Below are 27075 nucleotides of genomic sequence, written 5' to 3' on the forward strand. Positions count from 1 at the left end.
CTTTGTTGGTAATGACACAGGTCAAACGTTTTCTGTAAGTCTTCACAAGGTTTTCACACACTGTTGCTGGTATTTTGGCCCATTCCTCCATGCAGATCTCCTCTAGAGCAGTGATGTTTTGGGTCTGTCGCTGGGCAACACAGACTTTCAACTCCCTCCAAAGATTTTCTATGGGGTTGAGATCTGGAGACTGGCTAGGCCACTCCAGGACCTTGAAATGCTTCTTATGAAGCCACTCCTTCGTTGCCCGGGCGGTGTGTTTGGGATCATTGTCCCTTTGCAGAAAAACAGCCCCAAAGCATGATGTTTCCACCCCCATGCTTCACAGTAGGTATGGTGTTCTTTGGATGCAACTCAGCATTCTTTGTCCTCCAAACACGATGAGTTGAGTTTTTACCAAAAAGTTATATTTTGGTTTCATCTGACCATATGACATTCTCCCAATCCTCTTCTGAATCATCCAAATGCACTCTAGCAAACTTCAGACGGGCCTGGACATGTACTGGCTTAAGCAGGGGGACACGTCTTGCACTGCAGGATTTGAGTCCCTGGCGGCGTAGTGTGTTACTGATGGTAGGCTTTGTTACTTTGGTCCCAGCTCTCTGCAGGTCATTCACTAGGTCCCCCCGTGTGGTTCTGGGATTTTTGCTCACCGTTCTTGTGATCATTTTGACCCCACGGGGTGAGATCTTGCGTGGAGCCCCAGATCGAGGGAGATTATCAGTGGTCTTGTATGTCTTCCATTTCCTAATAATTGCTCCCACAGTTGATTTCTTCCAACCAAGCTGCTTACCTATTGCAGATTCAATCTTCCCAGCCTGGTGCAGGTCTACAATTTTGTTTCTGGTGTCCTTTGACAGCTCTTTGGTCTTGGCCATAGTGGAGTTTGGAGTGTGACTGTTTGAGGTTGTGGACAGGTGTCTTTTATACTGATAACAAGTTCAAACAGGTGCCATTAATATAGGTAACGAGTGGAGGACAGAGGAGCATCTTAAAGAAGAAGTTACAGGTCTGTGAGATCCAGAAATCGTGCTTGTTTGTAGGTGACCAAATACTTATTTTCCACCATAATTTGCAAATAAATTCATTAAAAATCCTACAATGTGATTTTCTGGAGAAAAAAAATCTCATTTTGTCTGTCATAGTTGACGTGTACCTATGATGAAAATTACAGGCCTCTCTCATCTTTTTAAGTGGGAGAACTTGCACAATTGGTGGCTGACTAAATACTTTTTTCCCCCACTGTATAATACCTGTCACCTGGTTTATGGGACTATAGGACTATACAGGTGGAGAGTTCCTGGCTGCTCCATTCATTCCCATTGTGTTCTCTCCTCATTATGTAAAGTAAAGAACCCTGTATAGCTCAGCATCTCAGAGTGTACGGCTGCTAGTTAATCTCTCTCACAGCGACGCACTTCGGTATCTCCTCTCTAACAGAATAATGAATAGCTTAGATGTCTGGCCCTATTCAGCCCAAGTATCTGAAGTGTTCCCTCGATGCTCTCTGCTGTTATTCCTATTCCCATCATAGCAAATTAGACCTAATGCTGATTAAAATAGACCCAGACTTAGTCTTCCACTATTATAAATACATTCTCTAAGTACTCTGGAGAGGGTCAACACAAAGGGGGAAGATATTTAGAGACCATACATAGTTTCTGTGTGCTACTTTATGTTGAATAGGTACTTTATTGAACTTGTAAGTGTCAAGTGTATACAGTGCCTTCAAAAAGTATTCATACCCCTTGACTTATTCCACATGTTGTTGTGTTACAGCCTGAATTCAAAATGGATTAAATATATATTTTTTCTCACCCACAATACCTGATAATGACAAAGTGAAAACATTTGTTTTTAGACAATTTAGTAAATTCATTGAAAATTAAATACAGAAATATCTCATTTACATAAATATGCACACCTCTGAGTCAATACATGTTAGAATCACCTTTGGCAGCGATTACAGCTGTATGTCATTCTGGGTAAGTCCCTAGGAGCTTTGCACTCCTGGATTGTACAATATTTGCACATTATTATTTTTACATTCTTCAAGCTCTGTGAAGTTGGTTGTTGATCATTGCTAGACAGCAATTTTCAAGTCTTGCCATAGATTTTCAAGCGGATTTAAGTCAAAACTGTAACTAGGCCCCTCAGGAACATTCAATGTCGTCTTGGTAAGCAACTCCAGTGTATATTTGGCCTTGTGTTTTAGGTTATTTTCCTGCTGAAAAGTGAATTTGTCTCCCAGTATCTGTTGGAAAGCAAACTGAACCAGGTTTTCCTCTAGAATTGTTCCTGTGCTTAGCTCTATTTCATTTATTTTCATTCTAAAAAAACTCCCTTGCCAATGATGAGCATATCCATAACATGATGCAGCCCCCACCATGCTTGAAAATATGAAGAGTGGTACTCAGTAATGTGTTGTGTTGGATTTGCCCCAAATATAATGCTTTGTATTCAGGACATAAAGTGAATTTCTTTGCTACATTTTTGGCAGTTTTACTTTAATGCCTTATTGCAAACAGGATATATGTTTTGGAATATTGGTATTCTGTACAGGCTTCCTTCTTTTTACTCTGTCATTTAGGTTAGTATTGTGGAATAACTATTTATATGTACAATGTTGTTGATCCATCCTCAGTTTTCTCCTATCACAGCAATTAAACTCTTACTGTTTTAAAATCACCATTGGCTTCATGGTGAAATCCCTGAGTGTTTTCCTTCCTCTCCGGCAACTGAGTTAGGAAGGACACCTGTATCTTTGTAGTGACTGGGTGTATTTATACACCATCCAAAGTGTAATTAATAACTTCACCATGCTCAAAGGGATATTCAATGTCTGCTTTTTTTTTTTTACCCATCTAACAATAGGTGCGCTTCTTTGCGAGGCATTGGAAAACCTCCCAGGTCTTTGTGGTTGAATCTGTGTTTGAAAAACATTGCTCGACTGAGGGACCTTACAGATAGTTGTATGTGTGGGGTACAGAGATGAGGTAATCATTCAAAAATCATCAGTTAACCACTATTATTGCACACTGAGTCCATGCAACTTATTTTAATTTTTTTATTTTAAATTTTTAGTCATTTAGCAGACGCTCTTATCCAGAGCGACTTACAGTTAGTGAGTGCATACATTTTCTTTTCTCATACTGGCCCCCCGTGGGAATCGAACCCACAACCCTGGCGTTGCAAGCGCCATGCTCTAACTGTGCTATTATGTGACTTGTTAAGCACATTTGTACTCCTGAACATATTTAGGCTTGCTATAACAATTGGGGTTGAATACTTATTGACTCAAGACATTTCAGCTTTTCGTTTTAAGCCAGTTGAGAACAGGTTCTCATTTACAACTGCGACCTGGCCAAGATAAAGCATAGTAGTGCAATAAAACAACAACACAGAGTTACATATGGGGTAAAAAACATAAAGTCAGAAATACAACAGAAAATATAAATACAGTGTGTGCAAATGTAGCAAGTTATGGAGGTAAGGCAATAAATAGGCTATAGTGCAGAATAATTACAATAGTATTAACACTGGAATGCTAGATGTGCAAGAGATTATGTGCAAATAGAGATACTGGGGTGCAAATGAGCAAAATAAATAACAATATAGGGATGAGGTAGTTGGGTGGGCTAATTTCAGATGGGCTGTGTACAGGTGCAGTGATCGGTAAGGTGCTCTGACAACTGATGCTTAAAGTTATTGAGGGAGATAAGAGTCTCCAGCTTCAGAGATTTTTGCAATTCGTTCCAGTCATTGGCAGCAGAGAACTGGAAGGAATGGCGGCCAAAGGAGGTGTTGGCTTTGGGAATGACCAGTGAGATATACCTGCTGGAGCGCAGACTACGGGTGGGTGCTGCTATGGTGACCAATGAGCTAAGATAAGGCGGGGATTTGCCTAGCAGTGATTTATAGATGGCCTGGAGCCAGTGGGTTTGACGACGAACATGTAGTGAGGACCAGCCAACAAGAGCGTACAGGTCACAGTGGTGGGTAGTGTATGGGGCTTTGGAGACAAAACGGATGGCACTGTGATAGACTACATCCAATTTGCTGAGTAGAGTGTTGGAGGCTATTTTGTAAATGACATCGCCGAAGTCAAGGATCGGTAGGATAGTCAGTTTTACGAGGGCATGTTTGGCAGCATGAGTGAAGGAGGCTTTGTTGCGAAATAGGAAGCCGATTCTAGATTTAACTTTGGATTGGAGATTCTTTATGTGAGTCTGGAAGTTGAGTTTACAGTCTAACCAGACACCTAGGTATTTGTAGTTGTCCACATACTCTAGGTCAGACCCGTCGAGAGTGGTGATTCTAGTCGGGTGGGCGGGTGCCAGCAGCGTTCGATTGAAAAGCATGCATTTAGTTTTACTAGTGTTTAAGAGCAGTTGGAGGCTACTGAAGGATTGTTGTATGGCATTGAAGCTCGTTTGGAGGTTTGTTAACACAGTGTCCAATGAAGGGCCAGATGTATACAAAATGGTGTCGTCTGCGTAGAGGTGGATCTGAGAGTCACCAGCAGCAAGAGCGACATCATTGATATACACGGAGAAAAGTGTCGGCCCAAGAATTGAACCCTGTGGCACCCCAATAGAGACTGCCATTGGTCCAGACAACAGGCCCTCCGATTTGACACACTGAACTCTATCTGAGAAGTAGTTGGTGAACCAGGCGAGGCAGTCATTTGAGAAACCAAGGCTATTTAGTCTGCCAATAAGAATGCGGTGGTTGACAGAGTCGAAAGCCTTGGCCAGGTCGATGAAGACGGCTGCACAGTACTGTCTATTATCAATCGCGGTTATAATATCGTTTAGGACCTTGAGCGTGGCTGAAGTGCACCCGTGACCAGCTCGGAAACCGGATTGCATAGCGGAGAAGGTACGGTGGTATTCGAAATGGTCAATTATCTGTTTGTTAACTTGGCTTTCGAATACTTTCGAAAGGCAGGGCAGGATGGATATAGGTCTGTAGCAATTTGGATCTAGAGTGTCACCCCCTTTGAAGAGGGGGATGACCGCGGCAGCTTTCCAATCTCTGGGGATCTCAGACGTTATGAAAGAGAGGTTGAACAGACTAGTAATAGGGGTAGCGACAATTTCGGCGGCTAGTTTTAGAAAGAAAGGGTCCAGATTGTCTAGCCCAGCTGATTTGTAGGGGTCCAGATTTTGCAGCGCTTTCAAAACATCAGCTGTCTGAATTTGTGTGAAGGAGAAGCGGGGGGGGCATGGGCAAGTTGCAGTAGAGGGTGCAGAGTTGGTGGCCGGGTTAGTGGTAGCCAGATGGAAAGCATGGCCAGCTGTAGCAAAATGCTTGTTGAAATTCTCGATTATTGGGGGGCGCTGTTGGAAGCCAAGGATGTAGCACGCGTCTCCCTATCGCTCCTGAGTTAGTGACCAAATTTATATATTTAACTTTGCAAAACTGCATACATTTCTGTTTGCCCAGGCGTCTGAAGAGACCCATAAACAACTCAGTTCAAGTTTAATAAATTTAAATTCGTAATGACATCAACCCGACCAAAAACAGAGTCTGCAAGAGCAGGCCGCAACAAGCCTGCAACTTCTCCCGACTCACCCCCGCCACCGAACGCTACCAATGCCGGCCCCACGGAAACACTGACTGTGGAGATGCTACAATCCGTGATAGGCACCCTCAAAGCCGACATTTTCGGAAAAATTGACTGTCTCTCTACCAACCTCAGGTCAGAGATATCAACGATCAAAGACGAGCTTAAAAAATCTATCGAGAGTATACAGAATAAGCTCGACGCACATGGGGTGACTTTATCGGATTTGGAGCGAGGGGCTACAGACCACGGCACTCGCATTAGCGAGCTAGAGGCTAGCGTCGGCTCATTGACAACTAGGGTGGCATTCCTCGATAATAGATGCGAAGATATGGAAAGTAGAATGCGGAGGAACAACATTCGTCTACTGGGAATACCGGAGGGAGTGGAGGGCCCAAGACCCACGGAGTACATGGCCCAGCTACTTCAGGAGCTGCTCGGGCTAGAGGAGAAGCCATTGCTAGACCGGGCTCACCGCACTCTGCGTAGCCGACCCCAGGGATGGAGAACCCCCACGACCATTTGTCATCAGGGTGCATTTCTTTCACGTCCGCAACGACATACTGAGAAGATCGGGAGAAGCATCCCCTCTTCTACATAAGGGTAAAAGAGTCTCGATATTTGCGGACTACACAACAGCTGTGGCTAAGAGGCGGGCTAGCTTTGGAGCTGTGAAACGCCAACTACACACCTGCCCGGGCGTGAAGTTCGGCCTCATCTACCCTGCGGTTTTGAGACTGACTTTACCGGACGGTTCCATGCACAGATTCGAGGACCCGGCTATAGCGGCAGATTTCATCAACAAGAACGTGAAAGCGGCTGTTGTACCGCATGGTTTGTAACAAATGGTTGGCTAGCTGGTCTTCCTAGCAGGCTAGTTAGCAGGCCGAATGGGTGACTAACGAAGCCATCTCTGCTGGGTTCATCGACATATGAATGTCATTCTCTTCTTTATCTCTTTATTTCCAGCCCAGGTTTGCCGCCTCTAATGCCAATATCTGGGGGTCTGCATGGCTGTTTCAGTCTGATCATTTACCATCTGCGTCGAGGTTAAACCTCTCTTAATCGAGGATAGTTTTCCTTAGACTCTATTGGGGACCATTCTATTCATGTTTGGCTTACTCTAGTTAAATGGTCACTAATCTTAGGTAGCACAGAGTAAGAGTTATCATGCTTAGCTCTAAACTTTCTTCGTATTTAGGGTTTTGCTTGCATCTCATTTGGGGAGATGCTTCGGCAAGGGCGGGTGTGAGGGAAGGGTTTGTTCATGTATATAGTTTGTATATGTTTTTTGTGCCTCTTCGTTTGTCTTTGTTTTTTACATTTGCGCTTTTAGGTTCAACTAAGATCTTCAGTTTACACTGTACCTTGTCCTTTACACATCCTCTCTCTCTCTTAAGATATGACTCAGCCTAGTGTAGCCCATACTGCTGGAGGGAATGGCTTTAATTTTCTTACTTGGAACTGCAGGGGCATAAATAACCCAGTTAAACGTAGTAAGGTGCTACACCATCTTCATCATTTGAAAGCTCACATCATCTTTCTCCAAGAAACTCATCTGAAGGTATCACAACACTCAAGTCTTAGGTGCAGATGGGTGGGTCAGGTGTTCCATTCCTCATTTCAGAGTAAGGCGAGAGGGGTGGCTATTTTACTTCACAGATCGGTACCTTTTACATGTTCTAAGGTGATCGCAGATCCCCATGGTAGATATATAATTGTCAGTGGTAGGCTGCTCAATACAAAGGTTCTTCTTGTTAATATCTATGCTCCTAATTGGGACAATGGTGATTTTTTCAAATCGGTTTTCTCTACACTCCCAGATATGTCCACCCATATGTTGATTTTAGGAGGTGACTTTAACTGTTGGTTAGACCCACAATTGGATCGATCCTCCACTAAACCTACCACCCTATCAACCTCAGCTAGAGTTGTTCGAACCTTTATGTCTGAATTCGCAGTCTCAGATCCTTGGAGAATGGTTAATCCAGCTGGGAAAGCATACTCTTTTTTCTCATCGGTTCACCACACTTTTACGCGCATAGACTACTTCCTTGTTGATGACCGGCTCCTCCACTCCATAACTTCATGTTCATATAACCCAATTGTTGTATCTGACCACGCCCCTGTTACTATGGAAGTAGCTTTTCAAAATGTTGACAATCAGCGACCGCCTTGGCGACTAAAAACCCAACTGCTCAGTAATGAACACTTTGTCAATTTTGTTTTGAGTCAAATCGACTTTTTCATGATTACAAATAGAACCCCAAACATCTCTGCGTCTACTCTCTGGGAAACTTTGAAAGCTTATATCAGAGGTGAAATTATCTCCTACACCGCACATGAGAACAAATTGAAAAGGAATAGGTTATCTATGCTAACACGCTGTATTGCCCAATTAGATGACATTTATGCCGTTTCACCATCCCCGGATATTTATAAGGAACGTTTAACTCTGCAAGCAGAATTTGACACACTATTAACAGACCAGGTTACTGAAATGCTTGTCAAGTCTAGGAGCACTTACTATGAACAAGGAGAGAAAGCCAGTAAATTATTAGCTCACAAGTTACGTCAACAATCATCATCATCTCAGATTACAAAAATTCGTACATCATCTGGGATATCATTAGATCCTGGGGGGATCAATGAGGAGTTCAAGAGATTTTACCAGTCTCTATATACCTCTGAAAGTAAAGCGGATACACTGGAATTGGATAATTTCTTCCACTCACTATCTGTGCCTTCGGTCGGCCGGGATTTGGTAAAAAAATTAGAGCAGCCGATCACTGTTGAAGAACTGTCTAACGCTGTCAAATCCCTTCAATCTGGGAGAAGCCCAGGGCCTGATGGCTACCCGACAGAGTTTTATAAAAAGTTTATCACCAAAATAGCCCCTATTCTAATTGAAATGTACAATGATGCATTTGTAAATGGTGCTCTCCCACATACTCTCACTCAAGCAACCATTTGTGTTATTCTTAAAAAAAACAAAGACCCTCTTGACTGTGCATCATACCGTCCAATTAGCCTGCTAAATGTGGACTATAAAATTCTAGCCAAAATTCTGGCAACGCGGCTAGAAACAGTCCTCCCATCAATTATCTCTCCGGATCAAACAGGATTTATAAAAAATAGACACTCATTCTTCAATCTCCGAAGATTATTTAATATTATATACAATCCTTCTGTCAACAATACCTCTGAAGCCATTATATCCCTGGACGCGGAGAAAGCGTTTGATCGGGTGGAATGGAAATACCTTTTTTACACTCTAAATAAATTTGGCTTTGGCTCTAAATTCATGACCTGGATAAAACTTCTGTACTCATCCCCCCAAGCCTCTGTCAGGACTAATAACACTCAATCAGATCGCTTCCCTCTGCAAAGATCGACACGTCAGGGTTGCCCTTTAAGTCCCTTACTGTTTGCCCTCGCCATAGAGCCACTTGCAATAGCACTTCGCTCCAACCCCCTCATCAAAGGCATAGTCAGATACGGGCACGAACACAAACTGTCTTTATATGCAGATGATTTATTAATATACACATCCAATCTTTCTGTCTCTGTCCCTGCTGCCCTTGCCACTTTCGCATCCTTCGGTCACATATCAGGGTATAAACTAAATCTCAGTAAAAGTGAATTGATGCCACTTAACATGGCTGCAAAAAAATCCCCTTTACATAACTTGCCATTTAAAATAGCACACAGCAGTTTTATTTATCTCGGGGTACATGTCACAATTAGGTTTGAAAACCTTTTTCAAGCCAACTTTGCTCCTCTCCTAACCCGTACTAAGGACGATTTGGAACGGTGGTCTTTGCTACACCTCTCCTTAGTTGCTAGAATTAACTCTATTAAAATGAATACTCTCCCTAAATTCCTATACCTCTATCAGTGCCTTCCAATATTTCTACCCAATACATTTTTCAAAAAGATCGACGGCCTAATTCTACCCTTTATATGGGACAAAAAGCCTCCTAGGATGCGAAAACAGCTCTTGCAGAGGCCCAAACCAGACGGCGGTCTAGCTCTACCAGATTTCAGATTCTATTATTGGGCCGCTAACCTTAGGATCATTCAGTACTGGTTGCAGAGCAGAGTAATATTCCCACCCCCAACTTGGCTGGAGATGGAGGCTGCCTCGTCTACACCGGCATCACTGTCTTCCCTCGCTCACTCCTCTATTACAGGCCCTTACTCCTCCTTCACCAACAATACATGTGTCAAAACAACATTGAAGATCTGGAATCAATTTAGGCGCCACTTTGGGTTTCAAACAACCTCTTCCTTGGCTCCGGTAGCCTCAAACCCAGCTTTTCCCCCATCTATGATTGATGGTGCTTTCTCAACATGGTCTAATCTCGGTATTAAAAGATTCAGAGATCTGTATACTAACAATACATTTAGTACGTTTCAACAACTATCAGCTAAATTTGGTCTCCCCAGACATCATTTTTTTAGATTCTTACAAGTCCGGAGTTACATCCGCAGCATAGATCCAGGATTCCCCAACCTTTCTAGTGGAACACAGTTCGACACATTTCTCACCCCTCTTCCTAATCAGAAAGGCACAATGTCAATAATCTATAGTCAAATTTGCTCACTACAAGCCATCTCATTAAACAATATCAAATCCTCTTGGGAGGAGGAACTGGGTGAGGAAATATCTGATGAACTATGGGAAGAGGCACTCAAAAGGGTACATAGCTCTTCTATTTGCGCTCGACACGGCCTCATCCAATGCAAACTCATTCATAGGGCCCACTGGACCAAAGCAAGACTATCAAAAATTTACAAGGATGTGAACCCTAATTGTGTTCGATGTAACCAGTCCCCTGCTAATCATGTGCACATGTTTTGGTGCTGCCCATCTCTTGTTGGTTTCTGGAAAGACATCTTTAACACACTCTCAGAATTAAGCGGCACACAGATCGAGCCAGACCCTCTCATTGCATTATTTGGAGTTTCCTTACCCACAATACAATTGACCAAAATGAATAAGGATGTAATTGCCTTTGTCACGTTGTTAGCGAGACGATTAATTTTACTTAGATGGAAATCCTCTGCAGCCCCTTCTCATGCTCTTTGGATTAAATCTATTTTGAATTGCATAAAGTTGGAGAAAATAAAACAGACACTCAATGGGTCTGTAGACAAATTTTATGCAAAGTGGGCTCCCTTCTTTTCTTATGTCAAAAGAATACATTTCCCTGCAGTTCCAGAGTGATGTATATTTATATATTGGGGATGTAAGAAGCCTGGTATGTGCATATACGACATCTCGGATGTTAAGGACGGTAATAACTGTGCTAGCTGACCTATAACAACTGGATCAAAACAGATATTCTTCCTTTTTTTATTTTTTATTTTTTTTATTTTGTGTTTTATCTTATTTATGTACTTAATGTCTATTTTTTCTTTCATGTCTGTCTCTCCATGTTTTGCTGTATCGTTGTCTTCAAATTGTTGTTCCATATTCATACCAAATAACTTTCAAGTGCAATTATTTACTAAATGCTGGTACTGAAAATTCAATAAACAAAGTATATTAAAAAAAAGAAATTCTCGATTATTGTAGATTTATCGGTGGTGATAGTGTTTCCTAGCCTCAGTGCAGTGGGCAGCTGGGAGGAAGTGCTCTTATTCTCCATGGACTTTACAGTGTCCCAAAACTTTGGAGTTAGTGCTACAGGATGCAAATTTCTGTTTGAAAAAGTTAGCCTTTGCTTTCCTGACTGCTTGTGTATATTGTATATTGTATTGCGTGTAGACCAGTGACACAAAATCAACATTTTATCAATTTTAAATTCAGGCTGTAACACAACAAAATGTGGAAGAAGTCAAGTGGTGTGAATACTTTCTGAAGGCAGCGTATGTAAGTGTCCAGGTGCATGCTGTAGGCTACTGTACATTTATGCATATTTAACTATCTTACCGTGACTGAGTATTTCAAGGACTCATACATTTCCCCCCAAAATGTTCTACTGTCTATCTATGGGCAAATGTAAACACAGATTGCAGTAGAATAAATGAGATACAAAAATAATACAAAATAAAACAATCTTAGATAACGCAGTCATTATCAGAGTATTCCAAAACATTTGTCTTGGAACTAAAGATAGCAAGTCCCTGTGATGATGTCTGTGCAACACTTCACTATCAAGTCAATGGAAACACACAGAAATGTCTTGTTGAGTGAACTGCCAAGTAGTTGTCCTTTTGATAAGAGCACATGAGGGCATGTGCTGGTTTCTGGGTGAAATCCACCCCTCTAATAAGAAACTCTGCAGTGGTGAGTCATTCTCTCTCTCTCTCTCTCTCTCTCACTCACTCACACTCACACACACACACACAGAGAGAGAGAGAGACTGAAGCTGCAGTGAATCATTGGAGTCACAACAACAGGTGAGATCATAGACCAGGACATCCAGTATTAATGTCTGAAAGAGGCTGATCCAGCTGTCAGACTGAGACATCCATTACAGTTTTTTTTTTATTGCTAACATGCATTGGTCAAAACTGAAGTCACATTGTCAAAACTCTTCACACAGTCAGCGAAACAGAAGTGTATGTGGACCAAATTGTGAATCATTTTTCATTGCTTTCACACAAAATGCATTCAATGACCACATTCTCTTAAATCCATGAACTATTTTCTCATTTATACCACCTGCAAAACTATATATTTGCAGCACGTTTTCAAATGCTAACACACTGTTTCCAAAATGGTTAAAAACACATTTAAAACAGAATGATGGCAAATGTCGTGCATTTCTGCAGTAACCAGATTGAAACATATAGAAAATCTCAGCAGAATATTTAATAATTCCAAACACAGCTGAATGCAATTTCAGCTGAAAGCCTACCCAAGTGTCCTGTTTTTAGTCTCGTTACCAAACAGACAAAAGAGGACGGCCAGAACACCCAATTTCCTTTCACCTGCTCCATGATCCAGCAGCATGCGGCAGACCAGGTGGCGGTCCTTACTGTAGGTCTGTCCAGGTTCCAAAAGGCTGCAGTTATCAGGGTCATCTCCTGGAGGGAGTTGACCACGTCCATCTGGGCCCCATGGGAGATGTAGAGAGCCACCAGCTCAGGGATACCCAGGCGGGCTGCCGTGTGTAAAGGTATGTCCTCATCTTCGCTCTGACTGGGCTTGTTCACATTGCCCCCTGGAGGGAGGGAGGGAGGGAGGCAGGCAGGGAAGTAGAAAATGCCTACTTAATCATATGATTTTGCATATCCAAAGACATGGCAACCTGAACATAACACAATTTGACCTGCACTGAACACTAGTATACTTCATTCTCAACTCCATCCATTCTCACCATTGAGGATGAGCTGCTTGGCTCAGTCCATAGCCTCTTTAGTAATACCCCACTGGGCACAGAAGTCAATTCAATGTCTATTCCACGTCGGTTCAACGTAATTTAATTGAAATGACGTGGAAACAACGTTGATTCAACCGGTGTGTGCCCAGTGGGACAATAGCGTAGTGGTGTGTGTCCACTCAGAGACAGGCTGTTGACCCTCATCCCGTGGCCTAATTACAGGGCCACACGGTCGCCGTGAGCGACCGTACAGGCCACATGAAGAAGGGTCTTCCCATTTGGCTTCCTGTTATCAGCCGCACGCTTTTGCAGCAGCACCAGGGCTGTCTCCAGGGAATTGTACATCACACAGGGGAGGGCCATCACCCATGAACACTCCGGCTTGTAGTCAGGCAACCAGAAACCTTGAGCAGTGTCTGAATGTCTCTTGCACAGAGCGGGAGTATGTATGTCCCTTTACCTAGCATTGTTATATAAGGTGGCACAAAGAGCAGGAGTGAATATACCGGTATGTATGAGGAGAATGACAACAAGAAGTCAATCGTCTTAGGCCCTTTCCAACTCTATAAACTCTCCCTGTTCATAGTTTATAGCTCTGTAAAAGCATCCTACTCAGGGTACTCTAAGTGGGTCTGATGGAGGTCTAGCGCCCTCCAGTGGGTGGTATCCTACAATACTCCTCTCCACCTGTGTAAGCACTGTTGATTGTTAAATTACCCACCACACCCTATCTAAACAAACGCAAAGAACAAGGTAGCCACAAATCTGCTACCAATGCCCTGAGTATCAGACGTAGCAGTAGGTCAGTGTTCACTAAGTATGTATAGAGTTCACAGGAGGCTGCTGAGGGGAGGACGGCTCATAATAATGGCCGGAACGGAGCAAATGGAATGGCATCAAACACATGGAAACCATGTGTTTGATGTAATTGTTACCATTCCACTGATTCTGCTCCAGCCATTACCAGAGCCCATTCTCCCCAATGAAGGTGCCACCAGCCTCCTATGACAGAGTTAACACAATGCCCCTAATATTTACAAGCTGCTATCTGTGATCTATCAAATCTCCAACCAACCATACATGGAGGCCTACCTTAGTCAGTCAACAGGATTCACCTTTACCACGCGTGAATTTGATCACAACCATGCCTTTACCTTAGTTCCTGCATACTCCTACCATGCACAACCCTAGTCTGGAATCAAAACTGACTAGCACAACCCCAGGCTAGCACAACCCCAACCCTGCCTTGCTTGTATGAGGCCAGGACCATGCGTTTGTCCTCCACCTCCAGAAGCACAGTGTGGATATCCATGTTGGTAGTGTAGAGTATCTCCGGGACCTCCCCTGTGTTGTTGGTCTGTAGGGCCTCCAGGAAACGGGCCTTGATCCTCCTAACAGTCTGCTGTCTGTGGGTCAGCAGCTTCTCACTGTCCCTTCTCTTCTCCTGGTTTTACTACTGCCCTCGCCAAGGCATGGAGGCCCCTTCTAATGATTTCATAAATGGTGCATAGTAGTAGGCTGACACAGACACATAGACATCACATACATACCCTCTCTGGGGATACCCTCTTGCAGCGACAGTGTCCCCACAACCACAAAGCACAGCAGGATTCTAGAAAGAGAAAGAGCAAGGAAGAGAGGAAGTGAAAGAGAGAAGAGAGAGGAAGGGAGGAAGTGAAAGAGAGAAGAGAGATGAAGGGAGGAAGTGAAAGAGAGAAGAGCGGAAGGGAGGAAGTGAAAGAGAGAAGAGCGGAAGGGAGGAAGTGAAAGAGAGAAGAGCGGAAGGGAGGAAGTGAAAGAGAAAGAGAGAGGAAGGGAGGAAGTGAAAGAGAGAAGAGAGATGAAGGGAGGAAGTGAAAGAGAAAGAGAGAGGAAGGGAGGAAGTGAAAGAGAGAAAAGAGAGGAAAGGAGGAAGTGAAAGAGAGAAGAGAGAGGAAAGGAGGAAGTGAAAGAGAGAAGAGAGAAGGGAGGAAGTGAAAGAGAGAAGAGCGGAAGGGAGGAAGTGAAAGAGAAAGAGAGAGGAAGGGAGGAAGTGAAAGAGAGAAGAGAGATGAAGGGAGGAAGTGAAAGAGAAAGAGAGAGGAAGGGAGGAAGTGAAAGAGAGAAGAGAGAGGAAAGGAGGAAGTGAAAGAGAGAAGAGAGGAAGGGAGGAAGTGAAAGAGAAAGAGAGAGGAAGGGAGGAAGTGAAAGAGAGAAGAGAGAGGACGGGAGGAAGTGAAAGAGAGAAGAGAGAAGGGAGGAAGTGAAAGAGAGAAGAGCGGAAGGGAGGAAGTGAAAGAGAAAGAGAGAGGAAGGGAGGAAGTGAAAGAGAGAAGAGAGATGAAGGGAGGAAGTGAAAGAGAAAGAGAGAGGAAGGGAGGAAGTGAAAGAGAGAGGACAAGAGGAAGTGAAAGAGAGAAGAGAGAAGGGAGGAAGTGAGAGAGAAGAGCGGAAGGGAGGAAGTGAAAGAGAAAGAGAGAGGAAGGGAGGAAGTGAGAGAGAAGAGAGATGAAGGGAGGAAGTGAAAGAGAGAGGAAGGGAGGAAGTGAAAGAGAGAAGAGAGAGGAAGGGAGGAAGTGAAAGAGAGAAGAGAGAGGAAGGGAGGAAGTGAAAGGGAGAAGAGTGAGGAAGGGAGGAAGTGAAAGAGAGAAGAGAAGGAAGGGGGAAAGAGAGCGGGGAGTAAATTTCAATCCCTCTAGAATCATGTGGTTGTAGGTGAGAGTAGGGGGATCAGTCCCAAATGGAACCCATAGGGCTCTGGTTAAAAGTAGTGCACTATAAAGGGAATAAAGTTCAATTTGGGACGACGGTAACCTGGGACTCAGTTCAGTTTTGATTGAACCAGGCAGACGTGGGTTGGCCAGTGTTGTCCACACTCGGACAGAATAGCATTATGGGGGATATGCTCACAGTCACATGGTCAGGTGATAATAATAATAGTATAATACATTACATTTATATTTAGCTCCATGTGGGGAAGCCAAGCAATGTTAAAAGTGAACAAGCTTATTCTGTGCATTCTGCAAAGCTCTGAAAACCACCTGAAATTGAATTTGAAGTATTCACTGTCTGTAGGGTGTGATATGAGTGCAGTGGCGGCTCCTGAAAAAATTCTCAGGGGGGGCAATTTTTCTGATGATTTAGGTGACCTACACACATTTTCAAAAAGATATGTCCAGCAACAACATGAAGACAGGGGCAGCATATAAGTCAATGCCAGAAGCATTTATTGACTGATCTCAAAAGTGTTGGCTTACAAAAGCAAAATAAGTTATCACAGTAAAAATAATCAAGGGTGTTCTTTCACATTCCTCAACACTGCATAAACAATATGCATTTCCATAAACAAATGAAATATCAGCTGAAAATACAGCATCTTGGTATTTGTTCAGATTGCAGGATCAACAAGAGCTTTTACCACATTTTTTGCCTCATGGTTGAATTGGAAATATGTGCACCTGAGCATAATTCACAACAAGCAAGCAGGAGCTTTTGATAGAGGCTACTGAAAACATTGATGCAAGTTATTGGTAATAAGAAATTTTTATAGACTTCCATATTCTGCCCTCTTGTATATATTTGTGAAAATGAACAGTGATAGACATTTTGCCTGAAAACAGAATTTGAAAATAATTTCTAGAAAAGGTAAACACAGCTATCTGTATGGCTTTGTAAAAATGAACAACCATATTCTGGCCAATTGTATAGATTTGTAAATATGAACAACCATATTCTGGCCAATTGTATAGATTTGTAAAAATGAACATGAACAGATTATTTTTTTTTTTTTACTTTTTTAAAAATGAAAAATAACTATTTTAAACAACATCAACTGTGAACTGATTTGGGCGTGTGTGTGTTAAAGAGACAGACAGGGAGGGACAAAGAGAGAGAGAGGCTACATTACTTGTACTGAAACTGTTCTCTTCTCTCTTTCAATGCAGCAAAGCGGTCAATGACTTTCTCATTGAAATCAGGCATGCTGAGGACTAGTTCCCTCTCCATGGAAAGCATGGCCAGTGCATTCAGACGTTCCTGGCCCATTAAATTTCGCAGGAATGTCTTAACTCGTGTCAAAGTTGAGAAACATCTCTCAGCTTCAGCTGTTGTCATTGGAGTAGTTATGAGGATGTTCAACAGAGTCACAGTCTCAGAGAACGTCTCCTGGAGGTTGTAGCTCATGAGAACCTGGTACAGTGCCAGTGCACCACAGTTTGACTTTCTCGTCGTCGGCAAAAATACTGTTCAGTCTCTCCAAAAGCACACTGGCGATTGAGACTGAGGTTGATTCCGAGATGGGAAGGAACTCAAAAAAGCGCTCCTGCACTTTGTGGTTGCTATCTATGTACCTCAGCACAAGCACCAGCTGTGTCTGTGTAGAAACGTCCGTGGTCTCGTCAGCTTGGATAGCTACGAAGTTCGCCGACTTCACCTCCTCCACAATATGTTCCCTCATGACCGCTAGCATACACTCCAGTAGCTCGTTTTGAATGGTCTTTGATGTGAACTTCTTTCAAAGAGACAATCGAGTTGCACTGAACGTTAGCCATCTTGATAGTAGTACGTGAATTGATTGACGCTGCTACCCGCTCTTTTCTTAGTTACGTTCATGGTTATGTTACGTATGACGAAAGCGCGTAAGTGCAAGCCCTCAGAAACCCATAGAGATTGTATTGAAAGCTCTGATATTTGAAAAAAACATTTTTTACATGAGAGTTTTACATGAGAGGGGGGGGGCATTTGAAGCACGACTTTAGCCTGATTGGACATTTAGTGGCAGATCAGACGTCTAGATTAGAACACTGATAACTACTGTTGCCGTGATATAATTGATTAGAAAAAAATCCCTTCCTTTTCCCGTTTGGCAGTGCGTCGCCCATATCGCCCTAATGAACACACCGCCCCTGTTAATGAGTGTATATTATCTAGGCCTACAAGCTATAGGCCCTGGTCAAAAGTAGTACACTATATAGGGAATAGGGTGCCATTTGGGATGCAGTCCTTACACTACTTTGTGTGTTCTCTTGAGTTTTTCATGACAAAAAATAAGGAGTTCAATTCATATTGAGAATACTACTGGAGCTCTGTCAGTATAGGCATCCTGGGTTTCTTCATACTGTTAGAGGACTAGCTCTGGTCCATCACGCGACGACAACAACGACGAGTTGCCTCTGCCTCTGAGTGTAGTATAGGAACGTGCACTAACGCCCTGGACCAGAGCTAAAAAGGGACATGAGAAAAAATAGAAAAGCTTTACCTTCAACATGTTGTTTTTTTGTACAGGGTTTCATAGTACTGCTCCAACATGAATTTGAAAGAATAACAGGGGACGACTGCATGAGACTCAACACAGTACAAAAGAGGAAACGGAAAACGACGGAACAATGACAGTGACTCTGTTCCATTTTATTCAGTGTGACAGATCGCTGCCCTTTCAATTTATCAGAATACAAAAGAGGGACAGCAAGAAAACGACAGAAAAGAAAGAGGGGAAAACGAAAGAGTGTGCAGCTAGCATAGCAGTCATGACTATCTATCGCTCTCAGAACATTCTCATGGACATATCGACCCCAGCCCCACACAAACTGTACACAAGCAGCACACTGACACAGTAGAAAACAAGGCTTCTTCCGGGTTAATACAGCATATTGCTTTCATCTTTTACTGTACATACAAAACTCATAGAGTGCTGTCCAATGGTAGACTGGGCGGGTGAGCGTTGGGAATAGATTGGAATAGTATTACAAAACGGTTTCATCATGAGAGCATAAACCCAGACGCTCTGTTATAAGAGTAGTAGTGGGGTAACTTGAGAGGAAGGATGCTGCAACTACAATAACAATGGAAGAGGAAGGAGATTTGTTTTGCTCCGGTTATGCAATTTAAATCGGGTTAATATACAAACTTCAATCATTGGTAATCACTTGATTTGATGATCAGAATTTTCAATTTTACAACATTTTATGAACATTCGTTTTGGCAAAAGGGTAATCATACAATTTATTGATATTATAATGATGCGTTAATACACTAATGTTGCATAAGTTATTATAAACAATATACAAGATGCTTTGTTTTTAACATAAAAATAATAAATAATACCATATAAACATTAATACCGTGATCTAAGTGGCATTGCATGGAGGTATCATATTTATGTATCTTATCCCATCCACCAACACACCTGGTATTCTGGCCTTTAAAGGGATAGTTCACTCAGCAGTCAAGTTTTTAAGCTAGAGCACTTTCAGTAAAGAGAAAAACTGTGATGATGATTATGTTTTTTGGGGGGGAGTGAACTATTCCTTTAACCCTTTACACTCGTACCCCTATATGGGTTGAAAATGGCAGACTTGGGCACTGATAAACCCCCTAAATTGGAACGCAGTGGCTGTACAGTGACATGCTATACATTGTCTGAGTGAGGGAAATGCTGTAAATTAAGAGAACTCTATGTATTCTGAAAGATGAGACGTTGAGGATGATAAATACTGCTTTGATGTCATACAAGCAAGCCAAACACAGTCTAAATGCGCACTTCACATTTCTATATCATAAAACTCATGTCATATAGTGTCAATGTTTATGATCACTATGTTTGATGTACAGTTACAAGATGACATGGCGTCATACCCTGGGTTGTTCTGAAAATAATGAGCCTACGTTTGTCTATTGTGAAGAAAATGTACCGCAGCACACGCACCTGAATGCACTCATGACCCATTTCTATGTGCACCATAATGCTGATCTGTTTCCCTGAATTGCATTGTGAACGCCTAACACTGTAATATCGCATTTCATAATTTAGCTCGTCATGCTGGAAATAGAACTGGCTTTCAAATTATGCACACCTGACCCAGATTGCGATTTATGGACCGTTTTTGGATTGCGTAAACAACAGTAATTGTGTGAATGGCGGGTATGCAGGGTTCTGTTCCAAACTTAACAAGTGCGCATGCTCTAGTTCCTCAATGGCACAGGTAGGAGAGCTAAAAAAATAAAAAAAAGCACGTTATATAGGGTGTCCAATCAAAAACGCATATTTTGACCAATGGGTAAAATAATATGTAAATGTATAGATAATCCTCTAAGTTATTGGAGTTTTTTCCCTTGAAGGATGGCCAGAATTGGGGTGACTAAATCAATGGAGGCCAGAGATGTTTTATTTATTTTTATCTGGAAAATTGCATCACATCAACTAGTCTGGATTCTGTGCAAAAATTAAGGCTAACGTTACTCGTCATCTTTCTTCTCGAAACCGCAGGACATAAAACAATATAGAGGTAAGATGGATATCGATTTTGAGACATACACTTTTCATATTAATTCTTAATTCTTGTTATTTTTCTAAGATTTCTCTCAAAAACAATCGTATCTCTTTGAAATGTCAACGGAGCGCTGAACATACATCAAGCCTTTTACATTTAATTCAGTTCGTGTCACGACAATTTAGCTTTTTGCAACCCGCAGAAACAACTTTGAAGACGACTACCCCAAAATGTAAAATCCTAAAAAGTTATGAGAAACCTGCACCACTATGTCAACAGAGCTCGGTGCTTATTGTCAAATGTATTAGGTTACGAAATCCGACTTTTTTGATATAATGTTAATGATATGTTAAAGAAAGACCCCACTGAACTATTCAGAACATGAATAATCATATTTGTATTGGTAACATGTATTATATAACATAAGGAAGTGACATTTCATCACTAAAGCACGTTTTCTGGGCAGAGTGACTTGACCCCTGAGTCATAAAAGTGCATTGAAATTTCATAGGAACTGTGCACACTTTAGAGAGGTGTGTGGCCACTTGGAGACACCAGTTAGTCCTTTCACTCAAGCCCTTGTACATGTTTTTGTCTTATGTTGCACCTACACCACATTACCCCAGGAATATTCTTATCATGTTACTGAATGTATCCAGAGTATTTTCAGATTTCGTTATCAACAAATGCGGTGAAAAGTACAGTGAATGTAAACAGTGTAATGTTTGGATTCAGTCTTGTGTCAGGTGAACAGTTGTGTCCTCACCTTTGGTCTAATAATCTTGAAACTGTTCCCTTTCAATTGCTACCATGGTTATGCATATGCTTTTCATATTTATTCTGTAAGAAACATTTCAATTTAGCCCTATCCATAGGCCAATTCCCACGAGTGTAAAGGGTTAACTAGTGCCTTTAACAGGGATGGGAACTACAGTATCCAAAGCTGCCTTACATGTTTCTGTTGCATCAGGCTACGGGGTGAAGTTCCCTTAGGCACAGATCTAGGATCAGCTTTGTTCAGTGTCTAGGGGCAACTTCACCCTACTCCGCTGCAACAACAGCAGCATCACCATCATGGAGACATTTCAATGGCTATACAATGTATGTAAACATGAACAAATTATGATTCCTGGGTAAGATAATGGAATATAATGACTCAAATAAGCTTAAAAAATATTCAAAAGACATTTAGCATAAAACGTCATTACAACTATGTCAATGTCCTTTAAAAAAAAATGATGTAAAGGTATCTAAGAAAAAGAAATATGAAATCCAAAAAGGTTGTATCTATCTAGTGGAATGTTTGTAATCTCGGTAATCGTGTATGTACTGTGGTGAAACCGAGTCAATGATGAACCTGCACACAAATGCAATCCTCTCTTTCAGATTCGGTATCTTTCTTCACATGTTTCAGTGTACACAGGTAGTGGGATAAACATTATGCCCTGTTCTGAAAATGCCAACCATGGAAACCAAGCCATTGCGTAATCACAGGGCATAAAACACAAACAGAATCATCTGAAAAGATAAAATCACAAAAGAATGATGACATGGTCATATTATTTGCCAGCTTTGAGACATAGAATAATGGATGACTCTCACTCTATTTTAACAATCGGGTAGAAGCGGGTAGAGTTACGAAAATCTACTCTAGTTTTCTAAGGCAGCGGTTGGGTTTTACTTTAGTTATTTAGAGCAGGGGTTCTCAAACTTTTTGGGGTCGGGGACCGCTTGTGTGTTAGCAAATTCATCAGGGACATCTGCAGTAGCCTACATGGCTGGATGAACAAATGCTGCATTCATGACAACTGGGAGCTCGGAACTCTGTACTCGGAAATCTCCGACCTCAGACTTCAGTGCGTTCAAGACAACTGGGAACTCTGAAAAAAACTAGCTCCGAACTGTTATCCAACTCGGAATTCCAAGTCAGAAACTCGGGCCTCCTCTTAGAGCTCTGACTTTCCGACCTGAAGATCACTGACGTTTTTTTTCAGAGTTCCCAGTTGTCTTGAAAGCACCATGGGAAAGAACATTTAAAAGGCCCACCTCTTGGCATGGGAGAGAGAATTTTTTTGCAGTTTTCAAGCTAATTTCCTGCAATTCTACACATTTTGCCATGATGCAGAGATATTTTTTGTTGTTGCAGCTTTAAAATAATATCCTACAAGTCTACACATTTTGCCATGAGGCAGAGAGAACACTTTGCAGTTTTAAAGCTTAAATTACAGTGCATTTAGGTTAAAACAAACATTTTGGGGGAATAGTATTGAGTTGAAAAATGGATAATTGGTGGAGTACTGTGGATACCAATATACCTGTGAGCCTCCTAGGCCCATGTTGCCCAGGGTTAAGAACATACATTGTAGATTAATAATATTACATTGTATTACACACTTTAAACTTATTCCACAGATCCCTTGGCCAAAAGTCATTTAATCTGTTTTTAGTAATATACATTAAAAAAATTAATGGAAAAAAAAAACACATATATATTAGATCTGTCCACTTATGCCCTACAGTACCTCCGCGACCCCACTTTGAGAACCCCTGATTCAGAGAATATCAAAAAGAGGTTGAAAGCAGGTTACAGGAGGCTGAAGAAACAATATTATGCATACACAGGACCTTCTCTTTGTATGTTACAAATTCATGGAACGGTTCACTTCACACTAAGAGGAATCAGTCCACTCACTAAGTCCTTAGTCATTCATTGTGTGAAGTGCTCTGATGTGATACAGAGGCAGGTTTACTGTTAGCAGACTAAAGAGTTTAGTTAATGCAGTAGTTGAAATCCAGTGTTGAGATCTCCATTGTAGTTCCAGTAAGGAGTATGAATACATTTTCTTCCCACAAACTTGGTTCTTATTCCAGTAAGACTTGAACTTGTCTATTCAATAGACTTCAGTTCCTCTTGAGTAGTTCCAGTGTTATCATCATTCTCCGGTGGTAGGAGCCAAGCAGCAGGCCTGACTCCTAGTGGTGGGATCTGAGTATTGCCCCACCATCCACTACACAGGCCTGACCCCTAATGGTGAGATCTAGCTATTGCCCCACCTAGTGGTGAGACCTGGGTATTGCCCCACTATCCACTACACAGGCCTGACCCCTAGTGGTGAGATCTAGGTATTGCCCCACCTAGTGGTGATATCTGGGTATTGCCCCACCTGGTGGTGAGATCTAGGTATTGCCCCACCTAGTGGTGAGATCTGGGTATTGCCTCACCATCCACTACACAGGTCATTTGTAGAGTATGTGCTTCATCAGAGCTATAATGGGAAGATTCAGATTCCATAAATACATCGATCTATCTGCACAGGATATACATGTTCATGATATAAAAATGTGACATATTTATCTCTATATGTACATTGTCATTGTGTCTAAAGGTGTTTTATATAACACATCATAGAAAGAGGAGGAACACAGACAGGTGTGAAGCTGATACATTTGGGGGGTTTCTGTTTTGAGATTAAGATTTTACTCAGAATTAATAAATAAACCTGAATTACAGCAAAATAAATCAAATGTAATGGAGGTGGAGGTTTGGAAACACTATGACAGGGTTTCCAAAACTTGGTCCTCAGGACCCCAAGGGGTGCACATTTTGGTTTTTGCCCTAGCACTACACAGCTGATTCAAATAATCAACTAACCATCAAGCTTTGATCATTTGAATCAGCTGTGTAGTGTTTGGGCAAAAAACTAAACGTGCACCCCTTGGAGTCCCGAGGACCGAGTTTGGGAAATGCTGCTCGACGAGGATGCACAATGAGATGAAAGGCAGGCAGGTGGGTGGGCAGCATCTTTACTATCCAATTATCATTTAGGTATTTGTTCGGTGGTACAGTAGCGTGACAGCCTCCATCGCTACAGCCTCCAGTAGTAGTGCACTGAACTCCACAGCCTGAACTCAAGTCCTGTTAGGTGTTATACTAGAGATATTAGAGAAAAGGAGGAGATGGGAATCCCATTGGGCTATGAATGGAGGAACGTATAACGCCCCACTCAGCACAGCAGACTGTCAACCAATCGCATTCACGTTGTCATGCTGCGTCACGCGTTTGCTAAGCTAATCGTCACGCAGTTCGCAAAGTCAGGGTATGAATCGAGAAACCTGCCTGTTTTCCTCAAAAGTACGTAATGTCACGATTCCAAAGCTATACGGTATTACAGAGAACAAGATAATTATCTCACATCTCGGAAATATATTTGTAATGTTGTACTTGTTGTTCACGAAATTCATGTTAATGATGGGTTTTTGACCCAGCGCCCAATTGAGCTCTCCTTGTCCCAGAATCGCCCAGAATGCACTGCGGGCCCATTGATGACACATGGGCAACATACACAATGGGCATTAATACGATTCCACTGGAGTTTCCCATCTCCTCCTTAAAAGTATCTCTGGTTATATCAATAGACATATCACATACTACATCTGGTATTTCAGCTCAGTGGTTCTGGTGACTGTTTCTATCCCTGGAGATGCTACTTTGTAGTGGTTGTTGGTAGAAAGACAAGGAGAGGTAGGTCTTAAGCCGTGGGTTACTCTGCTGCGCCCTCTGCTGTTTCGGAGTGGCCCTTGCTGCTGGGTTTGTGGGCCTGTTATTGTTGCTGCTCCAGCTCTTTCTTACGGAGCTTCTCTCGCTGTTTGTCCAGTTTCTCCCGGTTCCTCCGAGCTTTCTCCATCAGAACCTTGAGGTCCTTTGCCTTCTTCTTGATCAGAGCCCGGTCCTGGGAGGAGGCAACGCCAAGGGTCTGTACACACACACACACACACATACAGGACAGGGATCAGATATGGAGGGGATGTGAGTGAACAGGTGCATATCAGTAAGGGAAATCAAGTCCAGGGAATGGAACGCAGCAGCTATGGTCCAATAAAATACATCAGGAGCTGTAACAATTTCTGCCTGCCTGCCTGTTTTTTTTTTTATTTTATTTTTTTTACAGTTAATATCTTTGGTTTCAAAGCTTCAGGGCAAGTATATAAGCTAATGACAGAAATGTATTCAGAATCAATTACTATATTCAAACGTTAAACTACTTATAGGTTGGCGGGTTTCACCAAACACCCTAATATGACAAAATGTAAACAAGGTTATACTAGTAACTTACCAGTAACTAACTAGGAACTAAGGCCAGGATTCAATCCAAGGCACGTTGTAGAGAAGCGCACTTTATCAGACTTTTACATTTGAGCTGACATGATGCTTTACCATGAATGCGATCTCGGCGAATGTCGGGGAAAATGCTTTTAAAAGGCGCATTGTCGACTGTATAGTGCGGTGCTCTATAGCGCAACTCGGATTGAATCCCGAAGTAACTAACACAGCTGGATATGCACATTAACACAGGCTTCAGCCCTTTACCTTGAGCTCATTGCTGTCCAGCTGCAGTAGCTGGTCTCCGTCTACATTCTTGGCCGTGAACTCTGGGATGTACTGCTCCAGGTTTAGTCCCATGAGCCAGCGGGACACCTGCTGGGAGGTCCACTCTGTCACAATGAGGTTCTGCCACTGGTGCTGCTTGGGGCACTGGCCCTCATCTAGGATCTACACACACACACACACACACACACACGGTTGGAGGTCTACAGAGAACCAAGCTTTCTAAAACCATTATTTCTGTCTCCACATGCAGCGACGAGAGCAAACACATAGTGATGGGTGATTTTAAAATGAATAATTTCTAAATGTTAAGAATAGAAGTTGACAGCATGCTGAAGACTGAACATCACATAAGAGACATGAACTCCAAGGTTTTGGAGTATCTACCGGTATGTTAAAACAATATGAGAATTATTGACGGATGGGAGGCATGTGTGTGATGTAAACACATTTCCTTTTAGCAGCCTTGGTGGCCGTTCAGAGCCTGATCTCACCTCCTCATCTATCATATCCAGACTCTGAACATAGCAGCAAGGGGGACAACAGGACAGGAGAGGCCAGTTAACACAAAAACACAGTAGCAGCAGCGGGACAGGGCACACAGCAGGGTTTCCCAAACTCGGTCCTGCACCCAGGGGGGGCCCCAGGACCGAGTTTGGGAAACCCTGCAGGGTACATACAAGATCCAAAATGGCTGAATAGTGAACCTACAGTTGCTTACATCAAAGTTAGTTAAATTGAATATAAGTTGTAAGGAATTAAACAGGGAACAGGCCATTGTTGATACTGGGTTGATACTTTATGTGAGATCAAATCTTTCTTTCTCACCTCGTCTGAGGAGAGCACCAGGGTGTGTGAGCGACCGGACATCTTGGCTTCAGTCAGCAGACCACTGACCTCCCCTGAGCTGCTACTGCTGGTACTCAGATCATCCTTCACCACAGGACCCTATGGAGAACAACACCATGCAGAAGTCTATTAGTCCTCAGTCAAAACATTGTTTACATCCAAAATGGCATCCTATTCCCTATTTAGTGCTCTATGGGCCCTGATCAAAAGTAGTGGGGATTATTCTGCGGACCTATGGCTAATTCATGGACGTATTGTATTATTCAATGATAAAAAAATGTATGTGACGTAATGAAATATAACTTTAATATTATACTGCATAATGAAGTTAAATGTGCAATTTTACTGTGGTTTGAGTTGTCTGGGGATCTGTAGCTGAACTGAGTCATCTTGACCTAGAGGTGTGTGTGTGTGTGTGTGTATGTGTGTGCATATGTCTGTCTGTGTGTGTGTATGTGCACCGCATGCATATGTGTGTGTGTGAGTGAACACACATGTGCATGTGTGTTTATGTGTGTGTGTTTACCTGTGAGACCTCAGTAGTTCTGCCTATCCCCAGTGATAACAATAATAAACGCTGTCTGGCAGACAGACTGGGGGCATCTTAATATGAGAAGAGAGAGATACGGCACTTGAACCTCACCTTAGGGGAGGGGTAGGCAACTAGATTCAGCCACGGGCCGATTTTTG

The 27075-nt window shown here is 42.4% G+C and overlaps 2 protein-coding genes across 2 annotated transcripts in view; both read right to left on the reverse strand.

Moving 5' to 3' along the window:
* Window positions 1-1600: 1600 nt before the first annotated feature.
* Window positions 1601-13266, reverse strand: LOC311131879 (ankyrin repeat and SOCS box protein 4-like; the record flags this gene model as incomplete). Its single annotated transcript, XM_084165000.1, has 3 exons — window positions 1601-1609; window positions 12560-12744; window positions 13155-13266. 3 exons carry the CDS (start codon window positions 13264-13266, stop codon window positions 1601-1603), a joined length of 306 nt encoding a protein of 101 aa, XP_084021126.1.
* A 10645-nt stretch (window positions 13267-23911) lies between these two features.
* Window positions 23912-27075, reverse strand: part of LOC311132764 (neurabin-1-like) — a gene marked incomplete at its 5' end in the record, with an annotated part of 114751 nt that continues 111587 nt past the window's right edge. The window contains 4 exons of the mRNA XM_084166060.1: window positions 23912-24904; window positions 25519-25701; window positions 26031-26054; window positions 26365-26484. Of these exons, the coding sequence (XP_084022186.1) occupies window positions 24752-24904; window positions 25519-25701; window positions 26031-26054; window positions 26365-26484 (480 nt within the window). The 3' untranslated portion in view covers window positions 23912-24751. The remainder of the gene's footprint in view (window positions 24905-25518; window positions 25702-26030; window positions 26055-26364; window positions 26485-27075) is intronic.

This window comes from Coregonus lavaretus (genome assembly GCF_964263955.1).
Source record: "Coregonus lavaretus genome assembly, chromosome: 7".
Taxonomy (NCBI): Eukaryota; Metazoa; Chordata; class Actinopteri; order Salmoniformes; family Salmonidae; genus Coregonus; species Coregonus lavaretus.